Source organism: Herpailurus yagouaroundi, unplaced genomic scaffold (assembly GCF_014898765.1).
Source record: "Herpailurus yagouaroundi ecotype Mexico unplaced genomic scaffold, PumYag 196, whole genome shotgun sequence".
NCBI lineage: Eukaryota > Metazoa > Chordata > Mammalia > Carnivora > Felidae > Herpailurus > Herpailurus yagouaroundi.
In genome coordinates this window covers 10,170,611-10,196,395 of record NW_024412427.1, presented here as the reverse complement: position 1 = coordinate 10,196,395, position 25,785 = coordinate 10,170,611, and the positions used below count along the sequence as shown (strand labels likewise).

At 42.6% G+C, this 25,785-nt stretch overlaps 2 protein-coding genes across 3 annotated transcripts; one reads left to right on the top strand and one right to left on the bottom strand.

Annotated features, from left to right (window-relative positions):
* Positions 1 to 2,023: 2,023 nt before the first annotated feature.
* Positions 2,024 to 23,659, bottom strand: NFS1 (NFS1 cysteine desulfurase). Of its 2 annotated transcripts, XM_040447193.1 has the most exons (13): positions 23,534 to 23,659; positions 22,791 to 22,900; positions 21,951 to 22,067; positions 20,818 to 20,901; positions 15,737 to 15,889; positions 12,024 to 12,117; positions 11,215 to 11,349; positions 7,357 to 7,514; positions 6,826 to 6,931; positions 6,665 to 6,746; positions 5,953 to 6,036; positions 5,319 to 5,408; positions 2,024 to 2,695 (listed from the first exon to the last, which is right to left on the bottom strand). In XM_040447193.1, the coding sequence occupies exons 1-13, from the start codon at positions 23,628 to 23,630 to the stop codon at positions 2,632 to 2,634; spliced, it is 1,374 nt and encodes a 457-aa protein (XP_040303127.1). In that variant the 5' UTR covers positions 23,631 to 23,659; the 3' UTR covers positions 2,024 to 2,631. The 2 variants fall into 2 exon arrangements, with proteins under 2 accessions (XP_040303127.1, XP_040303128.1); XM_040447194.1 differs by lacking the exon at positions 15,737 to 15,889.
* A 22-nt stretch (positions 23,660 to 23,681) lies between these two features.
* On the top strand, positions 23,682 to 25,285 carry ROMO1 (reactive oxygen species modulator 1). The gene is made up of 3 exons (XM_040447196.1): positions 23,682 to 23,793; positions 23,981 to 24,111; positions 25,092 to 25,285. The coding sequence occupies exons 2-3, from the start codon at positions 23,981 to 23,983 to the stop codon at positions 25,198 to 25,200; spliced, it is 240 nt and encodes a 79-aa protein (XP_040303130.1). The 5' UTR covers positions 23,682 to 23,793; the 3' UTR covers positions 25,201 to 25,285.
* Positions 25,286 to 25,785: the final 500 nt, after the last annotated feature.

Sequence of the window (25,785 nt, the reverse complement as noted above, 5' to 3'; positions counted from 1 at the left end):
TCATGCTTCAGCAAGACTTGACTTTGAACAATATTTTCCCTCTCTTCCTCATTCTTAAAGCTTCTGCCTACCCTCTTTTTGTTTTGTTTTTGTTTTTTGTTTTTTTTTGTTTTGTTTTGTTTTGGTAGAATCATTTGTTCCAGGAACTCCGCATCAATGTTGACCTCTCGCTTACCTCAATGTATGTCTAGTAATGAGACTCAGATGGCCATTGCCAGCGCTAGTCATGAGACCACGATGAAGACCTAACCAATACGGCTCAAGTGCTACCAGGTTCCTATCCAAACCACCCAGATCCTGTATTTTCCTATAAAACTCCTTAGCCTTTTATCCAGAGTGGGTCTGCAGTTTTGAAGGCATTAAGTCTGCTGCAGCCTCCTTTGCCTGGAAGTAATAAAACTACCTTTCCTCTTTATCCCCAAACTGTCTTCCTGTTATATTACAGCTCTGGAGTACAGAGGCTAGTTTTCAACATGATGACTATTACCAAAATTGAACTAATCTTCCAAATCAGCAAGTGAGAAGTCAACTGAGTAAAAAAAATCAGGGACTATATTTTCACAGCTCCAACAAGCTTTTGGGAAGATTTGCGTGGCAAACTTGCCTGGTGCTAGCTCAGTATGCCAAAAACACAAATTAGAAAACTCTGTCTCACTTTTAAACCAAACCTATTTCTCATTATATATCCTCTTTGTAGCTATAATATAGTGCATTAAAAATGAAACCTACTAAATGCAATATGGTATCCAGAATTGGTTTCTGGAATAGAAATAGGGCATTAGTGGGAAAGTTGGTGAAATCTGAATAAAATCTGAAGTTTAGTTAATACTAATGTACAGATGTTAATAATCCCTTAGTTTTGACAAATATGCCAAGTTTTATACTAGATGTTAAAATTAGAGGATATTGGGTAATGGACATCTAACTGTACTATCTTTGCAAACTTTCTCTAAATCTAAAACTATTCAAAATAGTGTCTCCTGGGTAGCTCAATCACGTAAGCACCAGACTCTTCATTTTGGCCTGGGTCAAGATCTCAGAGTTTGTGAGATTGAGCCATGTGTCAGGCTTTGTGCTGACAGTGTGAAGCCTGCTTGGGATTCTCTCTCTCTCTGCCTCTCCTTCGTTTGAGTGCTCTCTCTCAAAATAAATAAACTTTAAAGAAATTATTCATAGTGAAAAATTTATTTAAAATTTTCCTCCTGTCTACCTGTATTTACCATACTTCTAGCTAGTAGCTTTCAAACTTTTTTGACCATCACTCACATAATACATTTGCAACCAGGTATACACATTCAAATATATAATATAAATAAAATACTTAAGGGTTACCAGGCTGGCTCAATCATGAGCATGAGACTATTGATCTCTGGGTTGTATTTCTAGCCCCACATGGGTGTAGAGATTACTTAAAAATAAATAAACTTTTTTTAAAAAGTAAAAAACAAAAAAATACTTAAAATATGCCAATGTAATCTATTTTTTCTCTTGATTTTTTAGTGCTGGTAACTATCCACCTACAGTGTCATACCCACAGATGGAAACTGCATTTGCCCTCTACAGGTTTCTCAAACACATCATGCTTTTTCATACCTCAGGCCCTTTGCTCTTCCAGTTGCTTCTAATTTCTCATTCATCTCTAGTTCTTTCATGGCTGGAAATCAGGTTTTTGCTTAAGTAACACTCCTTAAAAAAGGTTTCCTAGCATACCTAGCATAGTAGTTTCTCCCTGTTATTTCCTCTTACCATTATATTTCTTCTATAGCACCCATCACAATCAATAATAGCTTTATTTGTTTATTTATTTTTTGTTTCTCTACTAGAATGAAAGCTCAATGAGGGCAGGGTCTTTTGGTCCAATACTCAGAAGAATGTTAGGCTCCTGACAGCCACTCACATAACTGATGAATGAAGCGCTATACAAGCAGACAGTCATCTATGGAAATCAAGTGGAGTGGTAGTCTGCTCCATGATTCCCAAGCACAGCATGGAATTTTCCCTGAGACTTTCATAAAGTCACAAATTAAATAGAAGAAGGTTATTTTATTTCTCTAATCTGCAAATTAACAATTTTTAAAAAAGAAACATAAATTATTAGAAGAGTAGATGGAGGCATATAGATATTTTTAGCTTCATTAGGTCAAAAGAAATGAAGGACAAGAACAGGAGACAAGCCTTCTAAGAAACTTGCTGTTCAGTCTACAACATGAAGAGGTGGCGTTTGGACCAAAAAAGAAATTAAATCGTTGATTATGCTTGCTCCTGAAGGAGTCAGTCTTGCTGAGCAGTAGTAAGCAACATTCAAAAGTCCACACAGATCACTGAGGCCCCTGAACAAAGAAACTTCTTCCAGTTCCTCTGGCTCTCCCCACCAAGAATATCCATTCACTGTAAGACCAGAGAAGGACTCCTGAAGAGAAATGTTGAGTGTTCTCCAACAAAGGAGCTGAGGCTCAGGAAAGATAGTTTTCTTGTTGTTTCTATCTTGGAGGTGGAAAAATGCTGAAGTCAACTGGGCTACACCAATTGTGGTTTGAACATGAAGCGTCCACTGGGTGTAACAAGATACCCAGGTTAGCATGGGTTGATGAGGCAGAAGCCAGGTCAGCACAAAGTCAGAGGCCGACTCTTCTAGTGTTGTGTCCACTTGATGCTCTTGAGGTCAATGCCATCCTGTACCATCTCCCAGAGAGGGCTGCCAAAGAAAAGAGAAACTGAGTGAGTTAGGGCTTAGATAGGAAATAGCCAACATTGGTCTCTGACCCCTGAGCCCTGACTTGTCTCCATCTCTTCTTGTCTCTCCACTTCCTTGCCCTGACAGACCCAACATAGTGGTTAGCAAGTCTTTCCCAGCTCTCTCTAAATCCTTGTCAGCTCTAACATCTCCACAGCTGCCAGCAAACAATAACTGGGTACCCTAGGCTCAGCTCCAGTGGGGCCAAGCCAATGGCATCAGGTTGTGGCCACATTCAAGAAGCTCTCATCCCATTCATGAGAGACTATGGACACAGTCTCTCTGGTGGAACCAAGACCCTTAGGACCTGTGTAAGCAAGTTTCAGCCTCTCTATTCATCCCCACCACACATGGACCACTTTTCAATACTTCTTTCTGGGTTTTACTCTATTTCTCAGGTGGGGCTAGAGCTTAGCCTTAATTTATCTGGGTATGTAGCACTCTTATCCAATTCCTACCAGCCTCATCTTCCCAGAGTTTGACTGTGATTCCAATTGAAAAGTAACTCTTGGATCTTAGACCTGAGCATTCCATCTCATACAAGAACTACTGCTGAGAAATAACTACTAAGCTCTGATTCCCTTCAGCTTGAATGCCTTAGACAATATTCCCAGACCAGATATTACTTCAATGTATTTTGACCATGCAATGTGTGGTTTGTATTTCCCCAGTTACTTTTTTTCTATGCAATTTCATTCTGTTCTTGATTTATCCCTCTCCTTTACACCATGCATTCCCAGCATGCCTTTCTATGTATGACATTTTTCATGGCTCCTTAAAGTTAGCCACCTCCTTCCTGTCTTTTTTTTTTTAATGTTTATTTATTTTTGAGAGAGAGAGAGAGAGAGCACACAAGTGGGGGAAGGGCAGAGAGAGAAGGAGACACAGAATCTGAAGCAGGCTCCAGGCTCTGAGCTGTCAGCACAGAGTCCGACGTGGGGCTTGAACTCATGAACCATGAGATCATGACCTGAGCCAAAGTCCAACACTTAACCAACTGAGCCACCCAAATGCCCCTGTCTTTTGTTTTTAGAGGTCTCTTATTGTCATAGACTCACAAAATAAAGCTTTAGGGGTGCTTGGGTGTCTCAGCTGGTTAAGTGTCCGACTTGATTTTGGTTCAGGTCATGATCTCACAGTCGTGAAACTGAGCCCTACATAGGCTCCGCACTGAGCACGGAGCTGCTTGAGATTCTCTCCCTCTCTCCCTTTGCCCCTCTCCCCTCCTCGTGCTCTCTATCTCTAAAATAAAATAAATTAAAACAAAATAAAACTTTAGCTGAGGGCTAATGAAACTAGGTTCAATTCAGTTTGTAAAGGTCACAAGGAATAGGGGGAAGATGCTGAAGCCACACAGATAAGAAGAATAAGGCTTTGCGGCATGGTCTAGTAGAAATGCCCTTTGAGTGTGCCAAAGTACCAAAAAATCAAGCCAAGAAGGAATCTTGAGCCTAAGAAAATTAAGGAAGCAGTAGATATTTAAGCAATACAACTAGATCCTGGGAATGAAAATCGAGAGCCCAGAAAGGCCTCAGAAAGTTTGTCAAAGGAAGAAGAGTTTATATCTGAACTTTCTCACTCTCAATAACTAGACCAAGAGAATCTTGAAAGTTGAATTTAACCAGGACAAAGCTCTGAAAAAATCCAGAGGCCTCAATGTCTCCAGGAAGAAGTGGAGCTCTATGGCTACTAAGGGAAGCCCTAGTGGCTGCTGGCTGACAAAGCATCTCTTGACCTTACTTATAAAGACTTCTACAAAGAACACTCTGAGTAGTAGTTCTTAATCTTTGAGAATTTGATGAAAACTATGGACTTTCTTTCAAAGAAAATGCACAACAAAACAACACTTAGCATACAATTTCAGGGCTATCATATACCTCCTGAAGTCTAGTCGCAGAACCCAAAGTAAGAATCTCTATCTTAAAGGGAGATTTTTTTCTAGTTAGTCTACAAATCCCTAATTTTGTATTGATATTGCTGCAATGACAACTATTAATACTATAATAATGAAAAAACATCTGAATTTATGTAGTTGTTTAGTTTTTTTTTAATGTTTATTTATTTTGATAGAGAAAGGCACACACAGGAGTAGGGGCAGAAAGAGAGGGAGAGAGAGAATCCCAAGGAGGCTCCACACTAATAGTGCAAAGCCTGATGCAGGGCTCGATTCTCATGAACCACAAGATCATGACCTGAGCCTCAATCAAGATTCGGATGCTTAACCAACTGAGCCATGCAGGTACCCCAGTTCTTTAGTTTTTAAAAGTACTTTGTCATATTCTGAAAACAAGTAGCCAAGGAGATTCACCTTCTTGCTTTGTGGAACTTTTTTTTTTTTTTTTTTTTTTTTTTTTTAAGTAAGCTCTACACCCAACGTGGGGCTTGAACTCACAACCCCAAGATCAAGAGTCACATGTTCTACCAACTGAGCCAGCCAGCAGCCCCAATTTTGTGGAACTTCTAAATCCTAAGATCCATGTGTTCTGAAAGGCTGGTTTCTGTCAGTGTGAACACATAGCCTGAGAGCAAGAGAAGGGTCAGGACTTCAATTTCTTCCACAGGGTCTCTGGGGCATAGTGCATACCTCATTTCTCGAAGACGCTTCACATGGTGAATGCACTTTTCCACTGTATAGTCTACTTCCTCCTCTGTAGTGAAACGGCCAATGCCAAACCTGAAAAAAGGCATAAGAGAAGAGCTCCACATCTGAACTCTGGCACCAGGGTAAATTCATTCAGCAAATACTCAATGAAAATCTATTCCACAAAAAAACATGGGAAAAGAACATGGTCAGAGTTTCTCAGAACAGGGTTTGTGGATCACCCATATTAGAGTCACCGAGACGTTTCCTATTTCTCTTCAGTCCTAGTGAGTCAGAATCTCTGAGTGTGAGACTCAGAAATCTTCAACTTTCCTATATGCTAACTAACTTGGATGTAAATTAAAAAAATAAATAAAAGTCAAAAAATAAATAAATAAAAATAAATTATTACAAACTGAAAAAATAAATAAATAAATAAATAAATAAATAAATAAAAGAAATCTTCAACTTTCACAAACTTCCAGAGGATACTCAATGAGCTCTGAGAATTGCTGCTCTAGGAACTTTCAAGAAGAATCAAGAAGGGATAAGAAAAACAAGTATGAGGAGACTATAACAGGAAGTGAAGAATACAAAAGAGGATGGTTTCATAAATGTTGCAGCTCAACCGACTGACCTGATAGAAGAGTGAGCTAAATCCTCATCAGTGCCAATTGCTCGAAGGACATAAGAGGGCTCCAGGGATGCAGATGTGCAGGCACTGAGAAGAAAGACAAGGAGTCTTGCTCAATTCATCATCAGCATCTGCTTTTAGCCACAAATCTCTCATCTTGCTCCCACCCCAGGTCCCTGAAGTCATTATATGGAGATACAAGAGACATTCTAATCTGGTAGAGCTAAAGGGCCCAATGCTGCCTGCATTTTCTGGGATGTGACCCTAGCTCCTCTGACCCTTCAGCATGGACACTCCCAAAGCATGACAGAGCATGATACCACATAAACTGGGACTGACAACCACAGGCAGCAGAGAACCAGGTGCTCACTCTCCTATGGTTGAACACACCATCAGTACCAGCCTAGATGGCAGCTAAACCCTTGGTGGCCTTTGGAACATCCTTCAATTCTGGGGTTCTGCAACAGAACTGCTAGTATAACATTAGATCAGATGCATGCATCTCCTGGGACCACAAAAGGCACAAAGTCCTACCCCAGGAAGCCCTCCTAAGATCACAAACTTCAGCGAGTGCCAAGCCAGCTAAAAAACAGGCACTTACAAGATGACCAGGAGCTCTTGTGCCTGACATCTCCACACTAGGAAGCCTAATAATGTCTTATACCACTTAGAGGCCAGGCTGATGAACCCTTCCTGTCTATCCAGTCCAACTCACCTCCCCGAGGATAAGGCAACATCCTTGAGTGCCATCAGCAGACTCTCCCCTTCCACATATGCAAAGGAGAGGTTGATACAGCCTGGAGAGAGAATCACTGTGAGAGGAGTTGCAAAGTCTCAGGCTCTTCCAGAATGGAGATAGAAAGGGCATGTCCATACCTGGGTAATGGTGCTCAGGGTCCCCATTCATCACCACATCGGGAAGGCTATTCATTATTTTCTTTGTCAGTCGCTCTGCTAACTTTGAGATCCACTTATGGTCATACTGAGGAGCAGGCAAGGGAGGACTAAGCATAGTGACCATTAGCAGCTCAGAAATACACAAGACAAGGAGTCCTATTCCAGTGCCCAGAAGTGACTATGCATCAGACCCACCTATCATCCTGTGTTACTCATGGAGACCACTGTATCCCCAGCACTGAGCACAGCACCTGGCATGCAAAGGTGCTCAATAACTGGACACATGGTTCCAATAAGCTACCAATAAGTGAGCCAATAATTTCTGAAAAGGCCTGGATTTTGGAGCCCATAACACCTCCCTCCAAACAAAATGTCAGCAGCACTGGGACAAGGATGGATTTCTTAAACCTCCTCTTCCGGCAGAAGTCTGACTCAGTTGTGCTGAGAACCCTCTAAGTGGAGACCCAGCACAGGGGAAGAAGTTGAGGAAGGGAACTGCTCTCCCCATACCTCCATCTCTTGCTGTGCCACCTCACATGCGGCCCCCAGCCCCACCACCAAGGGTGTGGGCACTGTCCCAGACCGCATACCCCGCTCCTGCCCCCCTCCACTCTGCAGGGCCTCCACACGTACACGGGGTCGGCGGCGAATGTAGATGGCACCAACCCCTGGGAAACAAAGTTTGTTACAAAAGAGAAAAAAAGAAAAAGGCAGATGAAACAAAATCTCACTTTCAAAAGCGGTCAAAATATTCTTTCAACTTTTCTGTAAGCTTGAAATTTTTCAAAATAAAAAAAGTTGGAGGAAAAGGACAAATAGAAGTAAAAGCATGATATTTATCAAAATTATTTAACATCATGAGATAACTACCAGGAGTCATGACCGAATGGTTTCAAGTAGCTCCCTATGCATGTCTGAAATAACATCATGAAATACAGCATTAGTCATAATAGCAAAATACCAGAAACAACTCACATATTCATCATCAAGGCAATGGGCAAATAAATTATGATACCGTCAACACAATGGATTACAAAGTTGGTATATAAAACAAAAAGGAAGCTCCTTTTGTATTGCCACTTTAAAATCTCCAAGATACACTGTTGGAAAACTGGTGAAATCTGAATAAAATTTGTACTTTACTTAAAAAAAGGAGGGGGGGGGTTGGTGCCTGGGTGGCTCAGTTGGTTAAGCGTCTGACTCATGATTTTGGCTCAGGTCATGATCTCAGGCTTCATGAGTTCGTGCCCCATGTTGGGCTCCACACTGACAGCACAGAGCCTGCTTGGAATTCTCTCTCTCCCTCTCTCTGCCCCTCCCTAGCATGCTTGCTCATTCGCTCTCTCACTCTCTTTCAAAACAAATAAGTAAATAAACATTTAAAAAATAATTAGGTGGAAAAAAAGGAAGAAATAGAACAATGAGTATAATAAGCTATTTTCTGAGTAAAAACAGAGGAGGAGGAGGGGGAAAATACATATATATATATATATATGTATCTCCTTGTAAATGCATAGAATAATCCTAGAAAAATATTCAAAAAATAGCTTCCCCAGAGGAGAACTACATGAGTGGTAGACAGAAGTGAGAGACTTTCTGGCTTTGTACTTTTTTGTAGCTTTTGAATTTAGAACTTTGTAAATATACTACCTTGTCTAAATAGAATAAAATTGTTAAAAAGCAGGTGGGGGCATGGCTGGCTCAGTCAGTGGAGCGTGCGAGTCTCGATCTAGGGGATGTTCAAATTTGAGCCCATGCTGGGTATACAGAGTACTTAAAAATAAAATCTTAAAAAAAAGAAAAAAACTTTGAGGAAAATACAGGGATAGATCAGAATAGAATTAAAAATTAGTACAATCTCCCAGTGTATCAAAGCTTAAAAATTTATGTAACTTAAGGGGCACCTGGGTAGCTCAGTTGGTTAAACATCCAACTTCGGCTCAAGTCATGATCTCCTGGTTCGTGGGTTTGAGCCCTGCATCAGGCTCTCTGCTGTCAGCATAGAGCCCACTTTGGATCTCCTGTTCCCCTCTCTCTCTCTGCCCCTCCCCTGCACGTGCAGGCTATCTCAAAAATAAATAGACATTAAAAAAATGTATGTAACTTAATAGCCATCAAACCCACTTACAGGAATTTCATGCCAAATATGAGCATGAATGTGCAAAGATACTCACAAAGTAGTCAAAGGTTTTAAACAGAGTGGCCACTCGGTAAAGTTCATCTTCTTCCACAAAGAACAATTCCTTAGGCAGAGATTGTAGGTACTATCAAAACTAAGGCAGTACTTCCCAAATTTATTACCAAGGACCCTAGTTTTGAAATAACTTATGTAACAAATGATACTTAATCAAGAAATATTTCATTTCCTCATCAAATTCAAATATCCTTACTATGTGAATCTCTGTGGTTCCCAAGTTCAGAGAGCATATGCACAGACCCCTGTCTGCATAGTGAAGGACATAATGTTATCTAAATCAACTGAGTCCCCTTCTTTCTGAAAGCATAAGTTTGGGTAGTGAGAGACCTCTACACATTTAATTGCTGATCAGAGCTTCTGCTCAATTGGTTTTGTCAAAATAGATACATCTACAATAAAAGCCAATAAAGGCTATCTATCTATTTTAATAAAAGATAGAATGCCTGTTATACTTTTTATTACTTTTTATAATGTTTATTTCTTTTTGAGAGAGAGAGAGAGAGAGAGTGAGTGTGCACATATGCACAAGCAGGGGAGGGGCAGAGAAAGGGGAAGTGGACACAGGGTCTGAAGCAGGCTCTGCGCTGACAGCAGTGAGCCCCATGCAGGGCTAGAACTCACAAATCGTGAAATCACAGCCTGAGCCAAAGCTGGACGCTCAATGTGCCCCAACCTGTTGTGCTTTTAAAATAATAGCTCATAAGGCGACTGGGTGGCTCAGTCGGTTGAGCGCCCAACTAACTCTTGATTTCCTCACAAGTCATGACCTCATGAGGTCATGATCTCAGGAGCCCACTAAGGCTGGGTGCTGACAGAAGGGATCCTGCTTGGGATTCTCTATCTGCCCCTCTCCCACTCCTGTGCAAGCTCATTCACAAGCTCTCTCTCTCTCTCTCTCTCTCAAAATAAATAAACTTAAAAAAAAAAATAAATAATAGCTCACAAGGGACACCCGGGTGGCTCAGTTGGTTAAGTGTCCGACTTCGGCTTAGGTCATGATCTCAGTTTGTGAGTTTGAGCCCCACGTCAGGCTCTGTGCTGACAACTCAGAGCCTGGAGCCTGCTTCGGATTCTGTGTCTCCCTCTCGCTCTGCCCCTCCCCTGCTCATGCTCTCTCTCAAAAAATAAATAAACGTTAAAAAAAATTTTTCTTTCAATAATAGCTCACAAAAACACTCTTTATAACCTCTGGGAACCTTGAAAAGAAGGTATCTTACATACTTCCAGGAGCTATCACAGCTTTTTCCTCAGGGTGTGCAGCTCAGGGTGTACACAGAATGTGTACCAGCATTATCAACCCCCATAGGCCCTCACCCCAGAGACAGAGGAGTTGTTGTTTGTTTTTATGGCTACCTCCATAAAATAGAAAACAAAAGTCTCTTCCCAAAGATTGGAGTGACAAGACAGAATTCTAGCTAGGAAACATTCTTAGGCCAATAGGACCAAAGGAAACACACTCTTGAGAGGCTAACAGGAATACAGACTATTAAATCTAGGAATAAACACCAAGAGGGGCGCCTGGGTGGCTCAGTCAGCTGAGTGTCCGACTTTGGCTCAGGTCATGATCTTGTGATTTGTGAGTTTGAGCCCAGCGTCAGGCTCTGTGCTGACAACTCAGAGCCTGGAGTCTACTTCAGATTTTGTGTCTCCCTCTCTCTCTGCCCCTCCCCGGCTCTCTCTCTCCCTCTCTCTCTTAAAAATAAACAAACATTAAAAAAAAATAAAAAATAAAAAAAGTAATAAATACCAAGAGATATAAAAGTGCAATCTTCCTCAGGCTACAGAAACACATAGGGAATAAAGGACTCAAAGAACATTGCTATCACAGTGGGGAAGACAAGACAGCTGGACTTATTTAGCTTAATTTGATATGACAAAACCCTTTGTTCCTCAACCAAATTAAACTACTTGCCTTCTAAGGATTTTCTAAAGAGACCATGCAACAACAGACTACTATACACAGTTAGCTGCAAGAGTCTACAAATAGGCAAGCATTCTTGGTTGTTGTTAAAGGACACTTGCATTAGCAATTCTGCATTCTGCATTCTGCAAAGCACTATGAATGTACAACTTCCTCTGACAGCAATGGTAATTCCAAAGGAGTTCAAGGAACATCTATCTAGGGTTTTAATAGGAGGTCTGAGCAAAGGAACTCAAGGAGGGGCTGGTACCTTTGGGACCATAGATTTTATGACCACTGATGCTCATGAGATCAATTTTCATGTCATTGACGTCAAGTGGGATTTTTCCAACAGCCTGGGCTGCATCGGTATGGAAATATACCCTTCTGGAACTGCAAATCTGTCCTGAGGAGACAACAAAGGGGAAATCATAGCACAATGCTGGGAAGTCACCTGGCAGTGATCCAACAATGTACCATGAGTTCTAAAGCAAAACTGCATCTGGCATTAGCCTCTAGCCATATAGTAAATAACTTCTCTCTTTCTCTTCCTCTCTCTTTCCCTCTCTCCCTCTCACTCTGTCATTCTCAGCTAGCTTCCTTGATTAAATAAGGGCAAGTACAAATCACCAAATCAAAACATGCCTGATATCCTGATGCATAAAACTCTTCCTACCTTGTTAACACTGGTCTTTCAATACATCAAATTGACTTTTACATCCTTTTTAATTTCCAGGAAGCAAAGATTAGCAGATCTTTTCCTAATGTGTCCTAGGAGTTACAGTAAGTCTCTGACTCTAAGTGAGCACAATAACAAGATGTTCTAAAGTAACAAAGGTGAAAGAGGAAGAGAAAAAAACGGTAGTGTTTTGTTTCGGCACCAACTGCAGTTAAATGAAAAGAACATAAAGGATACTAGACCTGGATTCAAATACTGGCTATGCCACATACAATAGGTCTTTAAACAAGGAACTGAAACTCCCTTTCCCTTGATCTCCCTCCCACTCCCAGGAGACCACTCCTGCTCCTCAGATGGATCCCAGTGGTGGGCAAGCATCAAGGTCCACCCAAGATACTCACCTATTTCTGCAATGGGCTGCTTCACTCCAATCTCATTGTTCACAGTCATGACTGAGACCAGGCTGGTATCTGGCTGGATGGCAGCCTCTAGTTCCTAAGAGTATCAGGAGCAAGAAGACTATATAGTATCAACAAAATCCTCCCTAACTCAGAACACAGGCAAGCTCAGTCTTAAAATGGGGCCTTTTACTAAATACCTATCAGAGTGGTTAAAAAAAAAATAGTGACAACACAATGCTGGCAAGGATTCAAAGAAACTACATCATTGAAACACTTGGTTATTACTACTAATACAAACGTAAAATGATACAGCCATACCGGAAAAGAGTCTGGCAGTTTTTGCCTCTTATAAAACTAAACATGAGATTACCTATGATGTAGTAATTGCACTGTTGCGCATTTATCTCAGGGAAATGAAAACAGATTCACACGAAAAACCTATACATAAATGTTCATACCAGCTTTCGGCATAACAGCCAAAACCCAGAAACAACCCAGATGTCCTTCAATGGGTGACTGGCTAAACAAACTGGTGCCTCCATACCACGGAATACGACTAACTGATAGAAAGGAACAAACTACTGAGACACGTAACAAACTAAATGGCTTGCGAGACTTACCCTAAGTGAAAAAAGCCAGTCCCGAAAGGTTACATACTTTATGATTCCATTTATGTAACATTATTGAAATGACAAATTAAAGAAATGGAGATCAAATTAGTGGTTTTAACAGAACATGAAGCATCACTGCAGTGAGGAAACTATAATTTGACAGTGATGGTAGTTACACAAACCTACACATGACGAATAAGCACAAGTGAAACTGGGGAAATGAGAACAAGATTGGCAGACTCTATCCAAGTCATTACCCTGTGTCAGAAATAAGGGAGATGATTCATTTTCAGAAATACCAAATAAAAGTTCTGCTATCTAATTAACAATAGGATTACAACACACTGGAAATATACGAAACCCACCCCTCTACAATGGAGTCCCAAACCTTTAGACACTTCACTTTCTGCTTCTTCTTACCCTCTCTGCTTCGTGGGCTTATTTTTGCGGGCTTTGCAATGAGTATGCACCAAAGAACAAAGGGAGGAGGGACTGAAAGTCTCTGCGTCACCTCAGGGAATGTACATTTGTTGCAACCAGACTACTTTTTGCCTTACGTGTGCATAGGCAATGTCCAGATAAGGCAGTAACCTCTGTAGTATTCAGCCAATGAGGAACCAGGGGAGGGACTTGCATGCTAGGAGATAAATTGTCTGCTGTAACTGCCCTAAGTATGACTGTCCATCAGATACCCGCTCTTGGAAGAACACTGATAAAAGCCTCACATCACTGTGCTCTGAGTCTCTGCATCCCTCCTTTGATAGAGTCGATGGGCTTATTTTTAACACCTGTTTGGATACTGGATTACACTTTTGCAAGATATTATCATGGGGGAAACTGGGTAAAGGGTACATGAGATCTCATTGTATTATTTCTTAAAACCACATGTGAATCTACAATTATTTAAAAAGTTTAGGGGCAATACCCGTGTCCTCCTCTACCCCGGGAGTGGAGCCTGCTTAAGATTCTCTCTCTCTCCCTTTCCTTCTGTCATTACCTTCCACCCCTCTCTCTCTCTCAAATAAATAAGTAAGTAAGTAAGTAAGTAAGTAAATAAATAAATAAATAAAAATAGCCTGGGTGGCTCAGCCAGCTGAGATCTGGCTCTGTATTTCAGCTGAGGTCATGATCCCAGAATTGTGGGATCGAGCCCCACATCAGACTCTGTGCTGAGGGTGGAACCTACTTGAGATTCTCTCTCTCCCTTTGCCCCTCTCCCCCATTTGTGCTCTCTCTCTCTAAAATAAAAAATAATAATAATAAAAACTATCTTTATTAAAAATTACAAGTTTAATTAAAAAAGGGACAGCCTTTCCTATGTAAGGTGGTCAGAGTAAGCTGCAAACAACTAAAGTAAGTAGCAAAAAACAAGGTTACTGGTAACAGCACTGAGGCAGGGACCTCATCTGACTAAAATGTTATCTTAAAGGAATTATTAATCAGCCTACCAACATCCTGCTTTCCCTGACACTGGTCTAATAGAAGTTCTCAATGTCATGTTTCTCTCAGTTTCTTGTTTGCTTCCTTCATAGCAGTTATCCCAATTTGTAATTATTTCATTTGTTTCTATGTTAACTGTACTCTTCACTAGAATGTAAGCTCCCTGAAGGCAGGGACTGAGCTTGTCTTGTTAATCCTTGTGTCCCTAGTGCCAGACGCTAAGGCATAATAAATACTATGAGGTGGAAAAAGACACATGTGAAGTATTATGAGAAATAAAAAGGCAGAAAAAAAGTGCTCCTAGCATTCAAGAGACTTAATCTAGTGGAGAGATAGGCATAAAAATACAACAGAGCACAAAAGTAAAAAGCCATTAAGGAATTTAAGGAATTTGGAAAAAAAAAAACAAAAACATATTTAAAGGGGTTGGAGCATCCAAAAAGACTTCAGCAAAGAAGTGAGCTTGAGCTAACTTTTTTAAAAGAGGGAGAAAAGGTATGTGCAAAGAAAAGGACAACAGATCAAAGGTGAGGGGATATGTGAGAACAGGCCCACAGCAGGACTGACCAGGGCATATCAGGGAGTTGTGCAGGCAGTGTGGCTGAAGTGGAGGGTTGTATGAAGGGTGCAGTGGTCATCAATACTGAAACAGTAGGTTAGAATCAACATGTCTATTCTGAGACCAGTATTACCCTGATATCAAAACCAGACAAAGATATCACACAACTACAGATCAATATCCCTAATGAATATAGATATACAAAAATCTTTAACAAAATACTAGGAAACCAAATCCAGCAACCTATCAATGTATACACCATATTAATAGAGAAAAAAAACATATGACTACCTCAATAAGCACCAAAAAAAACTCATAAAACCAAAATGCTTTCATGATAACAACACCAACAATAAAAAAATAAAAAAAATTGGAAGAGAACTTCTTCAGTCTAACAAAGGACATTTATGCAAGAGCAACTATGAAAAATCCAAAGTTAACATCATATTTATGGGCAAAGCTTTCATCCAAGATCAGGAGCAAAACAGGGTGTCTGTTCTCACCACTTCTATTCAACTTTGTACTAGTAGGTTTTGCCAGGGCAACTGGGCACGAAGAAAAAAAGGCATCCAGGTTGGCAACAAAGAAATGAAATTATCTCTACTTGCATATGACAAGACTCTGTCTACAAACTGTATCTTAGGATTTGACTAGGGATGCTGGTATCCAAAATCTGGTGGACAAGATGCATGAACTCACTACCCAAAATGTACATATAAGGATATGGGCCACAAAGGGAAATATTCTTCACAAAAACTACAGCTCTTCTTTAGAGGGATGAGAAACTAAGTACAGGGAAGGAGGAGGCCAGAGCTTTGCCATGGTGAGTGTTGAGTCACTGGCATCCTGCACAGACACCCAGTGGTCCTCCTATAAACCAGGAAGCACTGACAAAGCTGAGAAACAAATCCTCCAGAGAAAAGGAAGACAATACACACTCAAGGGGAAACATATGCTCAGTTTCTCTCCCAGGCCTATTTCTCTAAGTTCCCCCTCACCATTAGGTCTAGTCCTTCAAGCTCTCACTGAGGCTAAAAACACAAATTTACAGGCTGAAACCAAGCCCCTCCTATGTTGCCCCTTCTGCCAGTAGCCACTCCTACCTTCAGGTCGATGATCCCACTCTTCTTCACCGGGAGGTATGTGACCTGAAAGCCCTCAGCTTCCAGTGAACGGCAGGAGTCCAAGACACATTTGTGCTCTGTCTGAGTGGTGATCAAGTGTTTTTTCCGTGACCTATAGAACCTGGCCACCCCCTAGAGATTGGTGGTGGTGAAACGAAGGAGAATTGCTCAGAGAGACAGCAAACACTTCAATCCCACTTGAAAGAAAAAGTAGGCAAGGGTTCTGTGCTCCAACATTAACTCTGTGACACCAAGTATATATCCTACAATTCAACTTAATTCTGACACTAACTACCCTAAGTTAGTGCAAACCCCACAGATGAAGGGACTCACGTCCACAAGACTAACCCCACTTCAGATGTCAGCCACAAGGCCCAGGTGTCACAAGCCACTCCCCAGGACTTATGCCTAGCTGGCTACAAATTCAGGAGTTCCCACAGCCCCCTAAGGTTCAATAATTCACCAGAATGACTCCCAGAACTCACTGAAAGCACTACACTATTAGAGTTTTATTATAAAGGATATAATTCAGGAACAGACAAATGGAAGAGATGCATAGGCAAGGTCTGAGGAGGGGAAGGGCACAAAGTTTCCATGCCCTGTCTTTGTAAATCCAGGCATGCCACCTGCCCAGCACATCCATGAGTTCACCAACCTGGAAGATCCTCCGAGCCTTATTGTCCAGAGTTTTTATGGGGGTTTTGTTACAGAGACATGACTGATTAAATCACTGGCCACAGGACTGAACTCAATCTCGAGTCCCCCTCTCTTGCCCTGAGGGAAGTAGAGCTGAAAGTTCCAATCCTCTAATCACACGCTTTGTCCTTCTGGAGTGGCAGCCTGTCCTTTGCAACTAAGGGGCCACCATGAGTCACTTCGTTACTATAACGTTAGATTATGGTCCAAAGGGGTTTGTAATAAATAACAAAAGACATTTCTATTATTCAGGAAACTCCAAGGATTTTTGAGGCTCTGTGCCAGGAACAGAACAAAGACCAAATATATTTATTATACCACAGGTAGAAAATATACCACAGGTTGGGGCACCTGGGTGGCTCAGTCAGTTAAGCGTCCAACTTCAGCTCAGGTCATGATCTCATGGTCCGTGAGTTCGAGCCCCGTGTTGGGCTCTGTGCTGTCAGTTCAGAGCCTGGAGCTTGCTTCGGATTATGTGTCTCCCTCTCTCTCTGCCCCTCCCCCACTGATGCTCTATCAAAAAATGAATAAACGTTAAAAAAAATTAAAAAAAGAAAATATACCCCTGGTAGATTTCCTCGCATCCCAGGAAAAATCCCCTCTCTTTATTTCTACTTAAATAGCAAAACATGCAAATATGTTGATACTGATACCCAAAGCTGTCAGTGTAAAAGTGAAACTCATGAACTCATTCCTTGCTAATGGCAGTATTTATGCTACAATCTTTTCAGAAAATCATTTAGAAAGATGTCTTAAAAGCTGTATTCACACTCTTTAACTGTGATTCCTCTTTTGGAAATTTACCTTAGGGGAATATTTCAAAAGACAGATCAAGCCATAAAGATGAAATATGTTCTCATATTTACAATCTTTACAAAAATGGAAAAATTAAACACATCCAACAATAAAGTAGTGAATAGTAAACTATGATAACACAACTCCATGAAAAAGAATGTAGTTATATCAAAAATTATGGTTTGAAATGGAAGAACATAGGGTATGTTATCAATAGTTACAAAAGAATAGGGGTGCTTGGGAGGCTCAGTTGGTTGAGTGTCAGACTCTTGACTTTGGTTCAGGTCATGATCTCATGGTTCATTAGATGGAGCCCCACATCGGGCTCTGTGCTGAGATTCTCTCTCCCTCTTTCTCTCTCTCTGCCCCTGACTCACTTGCACATGCTCACTCTCTCTCACAAACTAAATATTTTTTAAAAATGGTTACAGAAGTGGCTTAGTCGGTTAAGCATCTGATTTTGGCTCAGGTCATGATCTCACAGTCCATGAGTTCACGCCCCACATCAGGCTCTATGCTGACAGCTTGGGGCCTGGAGCCTGCTTCAAATTCTGTGTCTCCCTCTCTCTCTGCCCCTCCCCCACTTGCACTCTGTCTTTCAAAAATAAACATTAAAAAATAAATTTTTAAAAGAGCATAAAAGCTCAATTTGTAAAAAAAAAAAAAAAAAAGCTCAATTTGTTTAAAAAAATGGTTACAGAAGAATAAATATGGCATGCTACAGTTTGTGAAAATATTAAAATTACATATGTATGGATAATGATTAAATTATTAAATATTAAAATACAATATATGTATGTATAATTCTTTTTCTTGGAACAATACTAAACAGAATTAGTTTAGAATTAACTTTGCAGAACAGGATTCAGGGCCAGAATAAGAGGGAAAGAAGAGGAAGACTTACACTTTTTTTTAATTATTATTTCTTTGTAAATTATTTTCTAATGTTTATTTATTTTTCAGACACAGAGAGAGAGAATCCTAAGCAGGCTCCATGCTCAGCACAGAACCCAACAGGCGCTCAATCCCAACCTAAGCTGAAATCAAGAGTTGCAGATGCTTAAGTGACTGAGCCGCCCAGGCTCTAGATACTTTATGTTAAACTTTTCTATAGGGTTAAAAAAATCTCATCACATATACACTGATTACCTTTATTTTTTTATTTTTATTTTTTTAAGATGTATTTATTTACTTATTTTACCTCCACATCCAATGTGGGGCTTGAACTCATGACCCCACGATCAAGAGTTACATGCTCTAAGGACTGAGCCAGCCAGGGGCATCCCTGCACAGATTACCTTTAAAAGTTAAGGAGAGGCCCGTGGGTGGTTCAGTCAGTTGAGTGTCCATCTGACTTTGGCTCAGGTCATGATTTCACAGGTCATGGATTCGAGCTCTGTGTCAGGCTCTATGCTGACAGTTTGGAGCCTGGAGCCTGCTTCAGATTCTGGGTCTCCCTCTCCGGCTCTCTGTCCCTCCCCGGCTTGTGCTCTCTCTCAAAAATAAACAAACAAACATTAAAAAAAAAAGTGAAAGGAGGGGTGCCTAGTGGCTCAGTCGGTTAAGCGTCCGACTTTGGCTCAGGTCATGATCTCACATTTCATGAGTTCAAATCCCGCATTGGGCTCTGTGCAGACAGCCCAGAGCCGGGAGCCTGCTTTGGATTCTGTGTGTGTGTGTGTGTGTGTCTCTCTCTCGGCCCCTCCCCTGCTCGCATTCTGTCTCTCTCTCTCTCTCAAAAATAAATTAAAAAACACTTAAAAATTTTTAAAAAGGAGTTAAAGGAAATAAAATGTGCAACCCCATTACCCCCACAAGCTTATAGAATACTACCTTAAAAGCAGAATATAAAACTAATTAGGCCAAAATTATAACTACATGAAAACTACGTTCTTGAGGATAAGGAACATAAAAAGGAAAACATTTAAAAGTTCCCCACCTCCTTCCACTCTCTCCTATCTGTTACCTACAGTGTCAAATCCTCTGTCTAAACAGACAGACAGAATAGTCTCCTATTCAGGAGACTAAGGGGAAAACTCACAACTATTCTTAGCAATCCCTCACCTCTAGGTTAGGGAACAGCAGAGACTTTCAAAGCAAACATTTTCAAAGTTTTAAAAAATATTCCCCATTCCAGAAACCATCCCCATTTTTGGAAGGATCTCCACTTTGGGTCTGGTTTCTCTATTCCAAAGGAAGGACACCTTCCTGCTAACAGAATCAGGCAGAGTACTGATGACTCTGGAGCCTGTCCCAGGCCTCCTACACCCAATCTAAGCTCAGAAAAACCAATACTGGCAGCACAGTTGAGAGATAAAGGTGAGAAGTGGGGGAGACACTTGAACCTACAGTAGCCCACACTTTCTCAGAGCCTTGGTATTTACACAAGTGGTCCTTGCAACCAAGTCCAGTCCAATATGATTAAGTTATATGAAACACCAGCATGACTACTGAGAGTTGAATTTTACTTTTGTTAGCACCACAAACCCAAGGATAGAGTGACTGATCTCAGAATGGGTGATGAATGAAGAGACCTCTTTTAGACAACAGGCTTGAGCAATAGAAACCTGATCCAGGCAAAAGGACCCATCGTGACCACCTGGCTGAATACAGACAGGCCCATTAGGCGACCCACCTTGAAATATCCATAGGCCCTAACTAACAAAAGGGCTACTTCCAACAACGCATAGTTACCAAAAAAGGGAAAATTGCATAAGCGCCCCTAGCTCCTCACCTTCCCCCTTTAAAAACAGCCCCCACCCACTGCCTCCTTCTATCTCCTTTGTTCTGACTTGGGTGAATCCTTTCACTGCCTATGCCACCAGCTTCCATGGATTGGTTCCCCATCACCACATATTGGGGGACCCATCTGATTGGGAGAGACACCACAATGAAGTGAATGCCTGCAAAGGCATAGCAACCAGTACTTCAAGATGGGAGCATCTACATAAACAGGAGGGACACCTGGCTGGCTCAGTCAGTGAGACATGCAATTTTTGATCTCAGGGTTGTAAGTTCAAGCCCCACATTGGGTGTAGAGATTATTTAAAAATAAAATCTAAGAAAGGTAGGAAGGGAGGGAGGGAAGAGAACTGTTGCAAACAGATCTCATTAGAAAAAAAAGGGAAGGCTGAGAGGAAGGCAGCCCTCAAATCACATATGTAAGGGTGTAACTGGTAACCAGAAGCAGAGAAGCATTCCCAACTGCAAGTGGATGCTGGACTTCTCTGTGACTAAATCAGAAGGATGGGGAAAAAGTCTGAGTCACCATTATCTACTCCCTGAAGTAGCTGCCATCCAAAACACCAGTGGTCAATGGCTAAAGAGCCACCTCCTTTCATGCCCAACTATCTCAATGAACTCAGTTCAACAGAAGCAAAGACTTAGATGGAGTAGATCACAAAGGGTTGAAGGAAGCAACAAATCAGAAAGAGCACATGTTTGTCTGTGTCTTTTATTCACAATAAGGTAGGCATGGGTGGCTGGGAAATACATATACGAGTCCAGATGATGGAGGGACACCATCTCCCAAGTCAGGAAAGCCCAGATATGCCCTCTGGTTCTCTTACCTTAACTGCTATGTTGTTAGATTCAGTAGCGCCACTGGTGAAAATGATCTCACGAGGATCAGCCCCAATCAGAGATGCTACTTGCTGCAAACCAAGAAACAGAGATAAATAACACCAGCTTCCCAGGCAAGAATGCAACTGCAGACACAGCTGGGACAGAGCTCTGGATCAAAAAGTATGCCACTACATTCTATCAACTGTCCAAGAAGCTCTGCACCCTCTAGGGTCAGAAAAGGGGTAGATTCAGTTACATCCCAGATCTGAGGCTCTTTTCACATCTGATAAAAAATGATAATAGGGGTGCCTGGGTGGCTTAGTGGGTTAAACTTCCAACTCTTGACTTCAGCTCAGATCCTGATCTTGTGGTTGTGGGATCAAGGCCCGAGTTGGGCTCCACACTGAGCAGGGAGCCTGCTTTGGATTCTCTGTCTCTTTCTCTGCCCCTCCTCCACTCATGCACAGGCTCTCTTTCTCTCTCTCAAAGATAGATAAATAAACTTTAAAAAACACAAAATAGGGGCGCCTGGGTGGCGCAGTCGGTTAAGCGTCCGACTTCGGCCAGGTCACGATCTCGCGGTCCGTGAGTTCGAGCCCTGCGTCGGGCTCTGGGCTGATGGCTCAGAGCCTGGAGCCTGTTTCCGATTCTGTGTCTCCCTCTCTCTCTGCCCCTCCCCCGTTCATGCTGTCTCTCTCTGTCCCAAAAATAAATAAACGTTGAAAAAAAAAATTAAAAAAAAAAAAAACACAAAATAATAATAATATTGATTTCTTTAAAATAACTTGTTGAGCTCCTAGTATGTATAAGCATTGTGGCATTGTGTTAATAAACACATCACCAGCAAGATCTCATTTAACCACACAATAATCCTAACAAGCAGGAACTATTACAATCTCCACTTTGACGTGAGGAAATTGAGGTTTAGAGAAATTAGATAAAATTCCAAAGATCATTTAGTTAGGAAAAATAAAAACTAATAAAATGCTTTCAGAGGGACTCCAAGGGCCTGCTCGCTAAATCTCCTCCAGAAAGAGGCCCAAACCACTTCCACCTCCACCCAGAGTTACCAAGGAAATGCCTCCCACAGTCCACTGAACCTCTGACATCAGAATCTCTTAGAGTCTTCTATACCAACCTGGCGAGCACGTTCCATGGCTGCCTCACTCTCCCAGCCATAAGCATGTGTCCGGGAGTGTGGGTTTCCATAGTAGTTGACCAGGTAAGGGAGCATGGCATCCAACACCCGAGGGTCCTGAGCACAACAGAATATATCAGTGTCCTTGAGTCCATAGGTAACTCAAGCCCCACTCCATCCCCTCAGACTTGCCCAACCTACCTCAACACACTCCCAACCCTTCAGACACTGCTTAGACAAAGCCTCATTCTTCTATCCCCTTAGGTACTAAACAAACATCAGCCTAACATACTCCCACTCTCAACCCATCTTAAATCATTCTACCAGATGATTCTTCTACCATCTCCTCAGGTAATCTACAAACATTGCCTTGTCCTGACAGATGTTTCTGCATGTTTCCATTCCTGCCAGGCAATGTGATCTACAAGGGCCAGGACATGACAAGAGTCCACATGTTGATGAAACCTTCCATTAATATCGAAGTGCTTATCATGTGCCAGGCTGTTTAAAGGGCTGCTTTATGTCTTTTAACCCACGTAATACTTGCCCAAATTCACACAGTTATTAGTAAGTGGCAATCCAGCTAATTCCAGAGCCTATGCATTTAACTACTACCAAAGTGCCTACATTGAAGTGATCTCACCAAGGTCAATAGCTGGTAAGTAGCAGAGCCATTTTTAGTGGATTACAAATTAAGCCTCCTGACTCCTGGCTCATTGCTTTTCCCAACACACACTTCTCAATGTCTCTCACTTCTGCAGGATCCAGTCATTTATGTGCATTGTCACTTCTGCAACATGTTATAAATAGCCTTGGGGAAAGCTGCCCCTCTATCCTTACCAGAGGAGTTGTAGCTTGGACGTCCATATACAGAGGTCGCAGCACTGACTCCACCTCCGGAGCAGTGGCTGTATCTGAGGGAACAGCGGACTGGGGGGCATTATCTACAACTGACCAAAAAAAAAAAAAAAAGAAAAAGAAAAAAAGGTATTAAGTGGCCAAGCGTGGAAGAACGCAACTATGGCCACAGGGTATCCAAAACAGCAGGTGAACGTTGGATGTAGGTGAGATAAGCTAAAAGGATGCTGGGGTTGAATCTCAATGGAAAAGGAAACAAAACATCAGCGACCTTAAACAAACTGTAAAAGGAGGTAAGGGAGAGAGACCATGTTTTTGGAAGGGGATGCTGGGTCAATATTCGAATTGCCTGGTTGGGAGGGGGGAGGGTTCGAAAAGGGCAAAGCCATTTAGAAGGGGTGTGGAGACGGAGTAGCTACGATCCCCTTCAAAGATAACTGGCTGGACGACTAGCATCTCCAAAAGTGCAGGAGAGATCTGAAGGCCGACCGAGCCTCCAAGCCTCCGAGGGCCTGTGGGGCAGAATCTGAAGGGTGACGCGGAGAAGTCAACCGTACTGAGGGCCGGCCTGAGAAAGTTTGAGGGGTGCAGCGAGGAAGCAGGGTCAGGGGGTCCGGGCAGCGGACGGAAGACGGAGATTCGGTAATATTCCGGTGCGTCGCCACGCCAAGGGGGAAGGTCCGCGCTGGTAGGGAGGGTGGCGGTGAGTGGGGCCCGGAGCGTACCGCGCAGGCGCAGCCCCCGAGCGGGCGCCTCGGACCTGGGTCCCGGAGCGGCCCGCACAGCCGCGGCCGCCCGCCTCCAAGCGGTTCGCAGCAGCATGGTCCCGCTAGCAGAGCCCCCCGCCCGAAGCAGCGGCACTACTCTGCTACACGCTCCCGGAAGTTCTGCCTCGCGCCCCGGAAGCAATTCCTCAGGCCGCGGGCGTGCTCCGCCTCGCGTTTGGTGTGAGACGTAGAACTGAGCGACCAAAGCCGCGAACGAGGTGAGGTGGGGGCACAGCGGCGCGGGGACCCGAACGCTAAGAGGGTGATGGAGTCGGGTTACGCACTTATTTTCCTCCCTGGACTTCCCCGAACCCTTGGATCCGCTCCCCACCCCGCCTCCTCCAGCCCCCGCTTGACTCGGGCTGGCGGCTAGGCCCACACTCCCTTAACCCTCGAACCCCGCAGATGCCGGTGGCCGTGGGGCCCTACGGACAGTCCCAGCCGAGCTGCTTCGACCGCGTGAAGATGGGCTTTGTGATGGGCTGCGCAGTGGGCATGGCGGCTGGGGCGCTCTTCGGCACCTTTTCCTGTCTCAGGTGAGGGGCGAGGGCGGTGATCTATGGGCGGAACTACCGGACCTTTTCGTCCCGCGCCACTTGGCCTGCAGCCTGGATAGAACCTACTTCGTTTCAGTTCCCTCGCTTTTAATGAGTGAGACTGATTTCCTATCCACCTTCAGTCTGGATGGAAGGGTTGGAAGCCTTGGCGCTAGAGAATATGAGCTCTCAAACTGAAAGTCTCTTTACTCCTTCTGTAACCTTAAGCAAATTGGAGTCTGGGTTACTTAAATGTAGAATGAGGTCAGTAACATCTACTTCATGGAGTTGTAAGGATCAAATCAGAGCACACTTCGCACAGAATGTAGCACATATTAAGTGCTCAATAAATGGTTGTAACTACTGTTGCTGCCGTTATTTCTAGTTCTGCATAGTGAATCTTATTGAGAGCAATTTTACTGTACTGGAAACAGGATATAGATACGAAGCAGATAAACTCTACACCCTGAATGTCATTTTCACATGTAATAGAGACTATTATTTCCATTTTTCCACATTGTAAATTACCATTTACTGAGCACTGTTCGAAATGTTGAATGTGTTATCAACAATCCTATGAACCTTTTGATCCCATCTTACAGTTGACATAGCCTGTAAATTGCAGAGCTGGGACATAAACACGTCTGACCCCACAATCATTGCTTTAATGCCAGGAAACCATCAGAGAGTCAAATGTCTTTATATATACCAGAAAAAAAACTAGTTTCTCTAGGTACTTTGCCTCAGCTGCCTCCCCAAAACCGGTCTGGTCATAATACTATTCATCAGAAAAGCCCCAGAGACCAAGATGCATGCTTTTTTTGCTAGTCATTACCTATCTCAGGTGGAAAGAGATAACGTCCTGCCAGACTTCAAGAGGGCTTGATTTACTACTCAAGTAATTTGGGAAAGGGCAGTTAATGCCATTTCTTGTATTTTTTGTTCCTGGTTTGCTGCATCTTGGTTTCCTCTTCTCTTAGGATTGGAATGCGGGGCCGGGAGCTGATGGGCGGCATCGGGAAAACCATGATGCAGAGTGGAGGCACCTTTGGCACGTTCATGGCCATTGGGATGGGCATCCGATGTTAATCAGGGCAATGGTTGTCCACTACAGCTACTCCTTCCCATCAGTGCCAGCTCATGTACTATAATAAAAGAAATCTTTGAGTAGTGAGTGTTTTTTCTTCTGACTTGCCTATATTCAGCTTAGAGCTTCTAAGGTGGGCCAATGAGTAGGTTGCATGTTTTTCAAATCCTGTTAATCCAAAATTACAAAAATTTTCCATACATGAACTGTCCATAGATTCTAGTAAACTCTTGTTATTCAGCCTCATAAGGTTGATGTTACGGTCACCATTTTAAAGGTTAAAAACTAAGTCCAGATTTCCTCAAGGTCACACTGCAAAAGGTAGTGTTAACCCAAGTCTCCTTTCCAAAGCTATGTTCACTCAAAAATTGTCCTTTGGGGCACCTGGGTGGCTCAGTCTGACTGTCCCGACTTCAGCTCAGGTCATGATCTCACAGCTTGTGACTTCGAGCCCCGCGTTGGGCTCTGTGCTGACAGCTCAGAGCCTGGAGCTTGCTTCGGATTCTGTGTCTCCCTCTCTGCCCCTAACCCACTTGCATTCTGTCTGTCTCTCTCAAAAATAAACCTTAAAAAAAAAAATTGTCCTT

Bases quoted from the DNA above. Each gene is read 5' to 3' on its own strand.
- ROMO1 (XM_040447196.1), top strand. From the start codon at position 23,981: ATGCCGGTGGCCGTGGGGCCCTACGGACAGTCCCAGCCGAGCTGCTTC. The intron at 24,112-25,091 runs GTGAGGGGCGAG...CTCTTCTCTTAG, and splicing joins GGCACCTTTTCCTGTCTCAG to GATTGGAATGCGGGGCCGGG.
- NFS1 (XM_040447193.1), bottom strand. From the start codon at position 23,630: ATGCTGCTGCGAACCGCTTGGAGGCGGGCGGCCGCGGCTGTGCGGGCC. The intron at 11,350-12,023 runs GTGAGTATCTTG...TTGTCTCCTCAG, and splicing joins GCAGCCCATTGCAGAAATAG to GACAGATTTGCAGTTCCAGA. The intron at 7,515-11,214 runs GTACCAGCCCCT...TTTGTTTCCCAG, and splicing joins TAAAATCTATGGTCCCAAAG to GGGTTGGTGCCATCTACATT.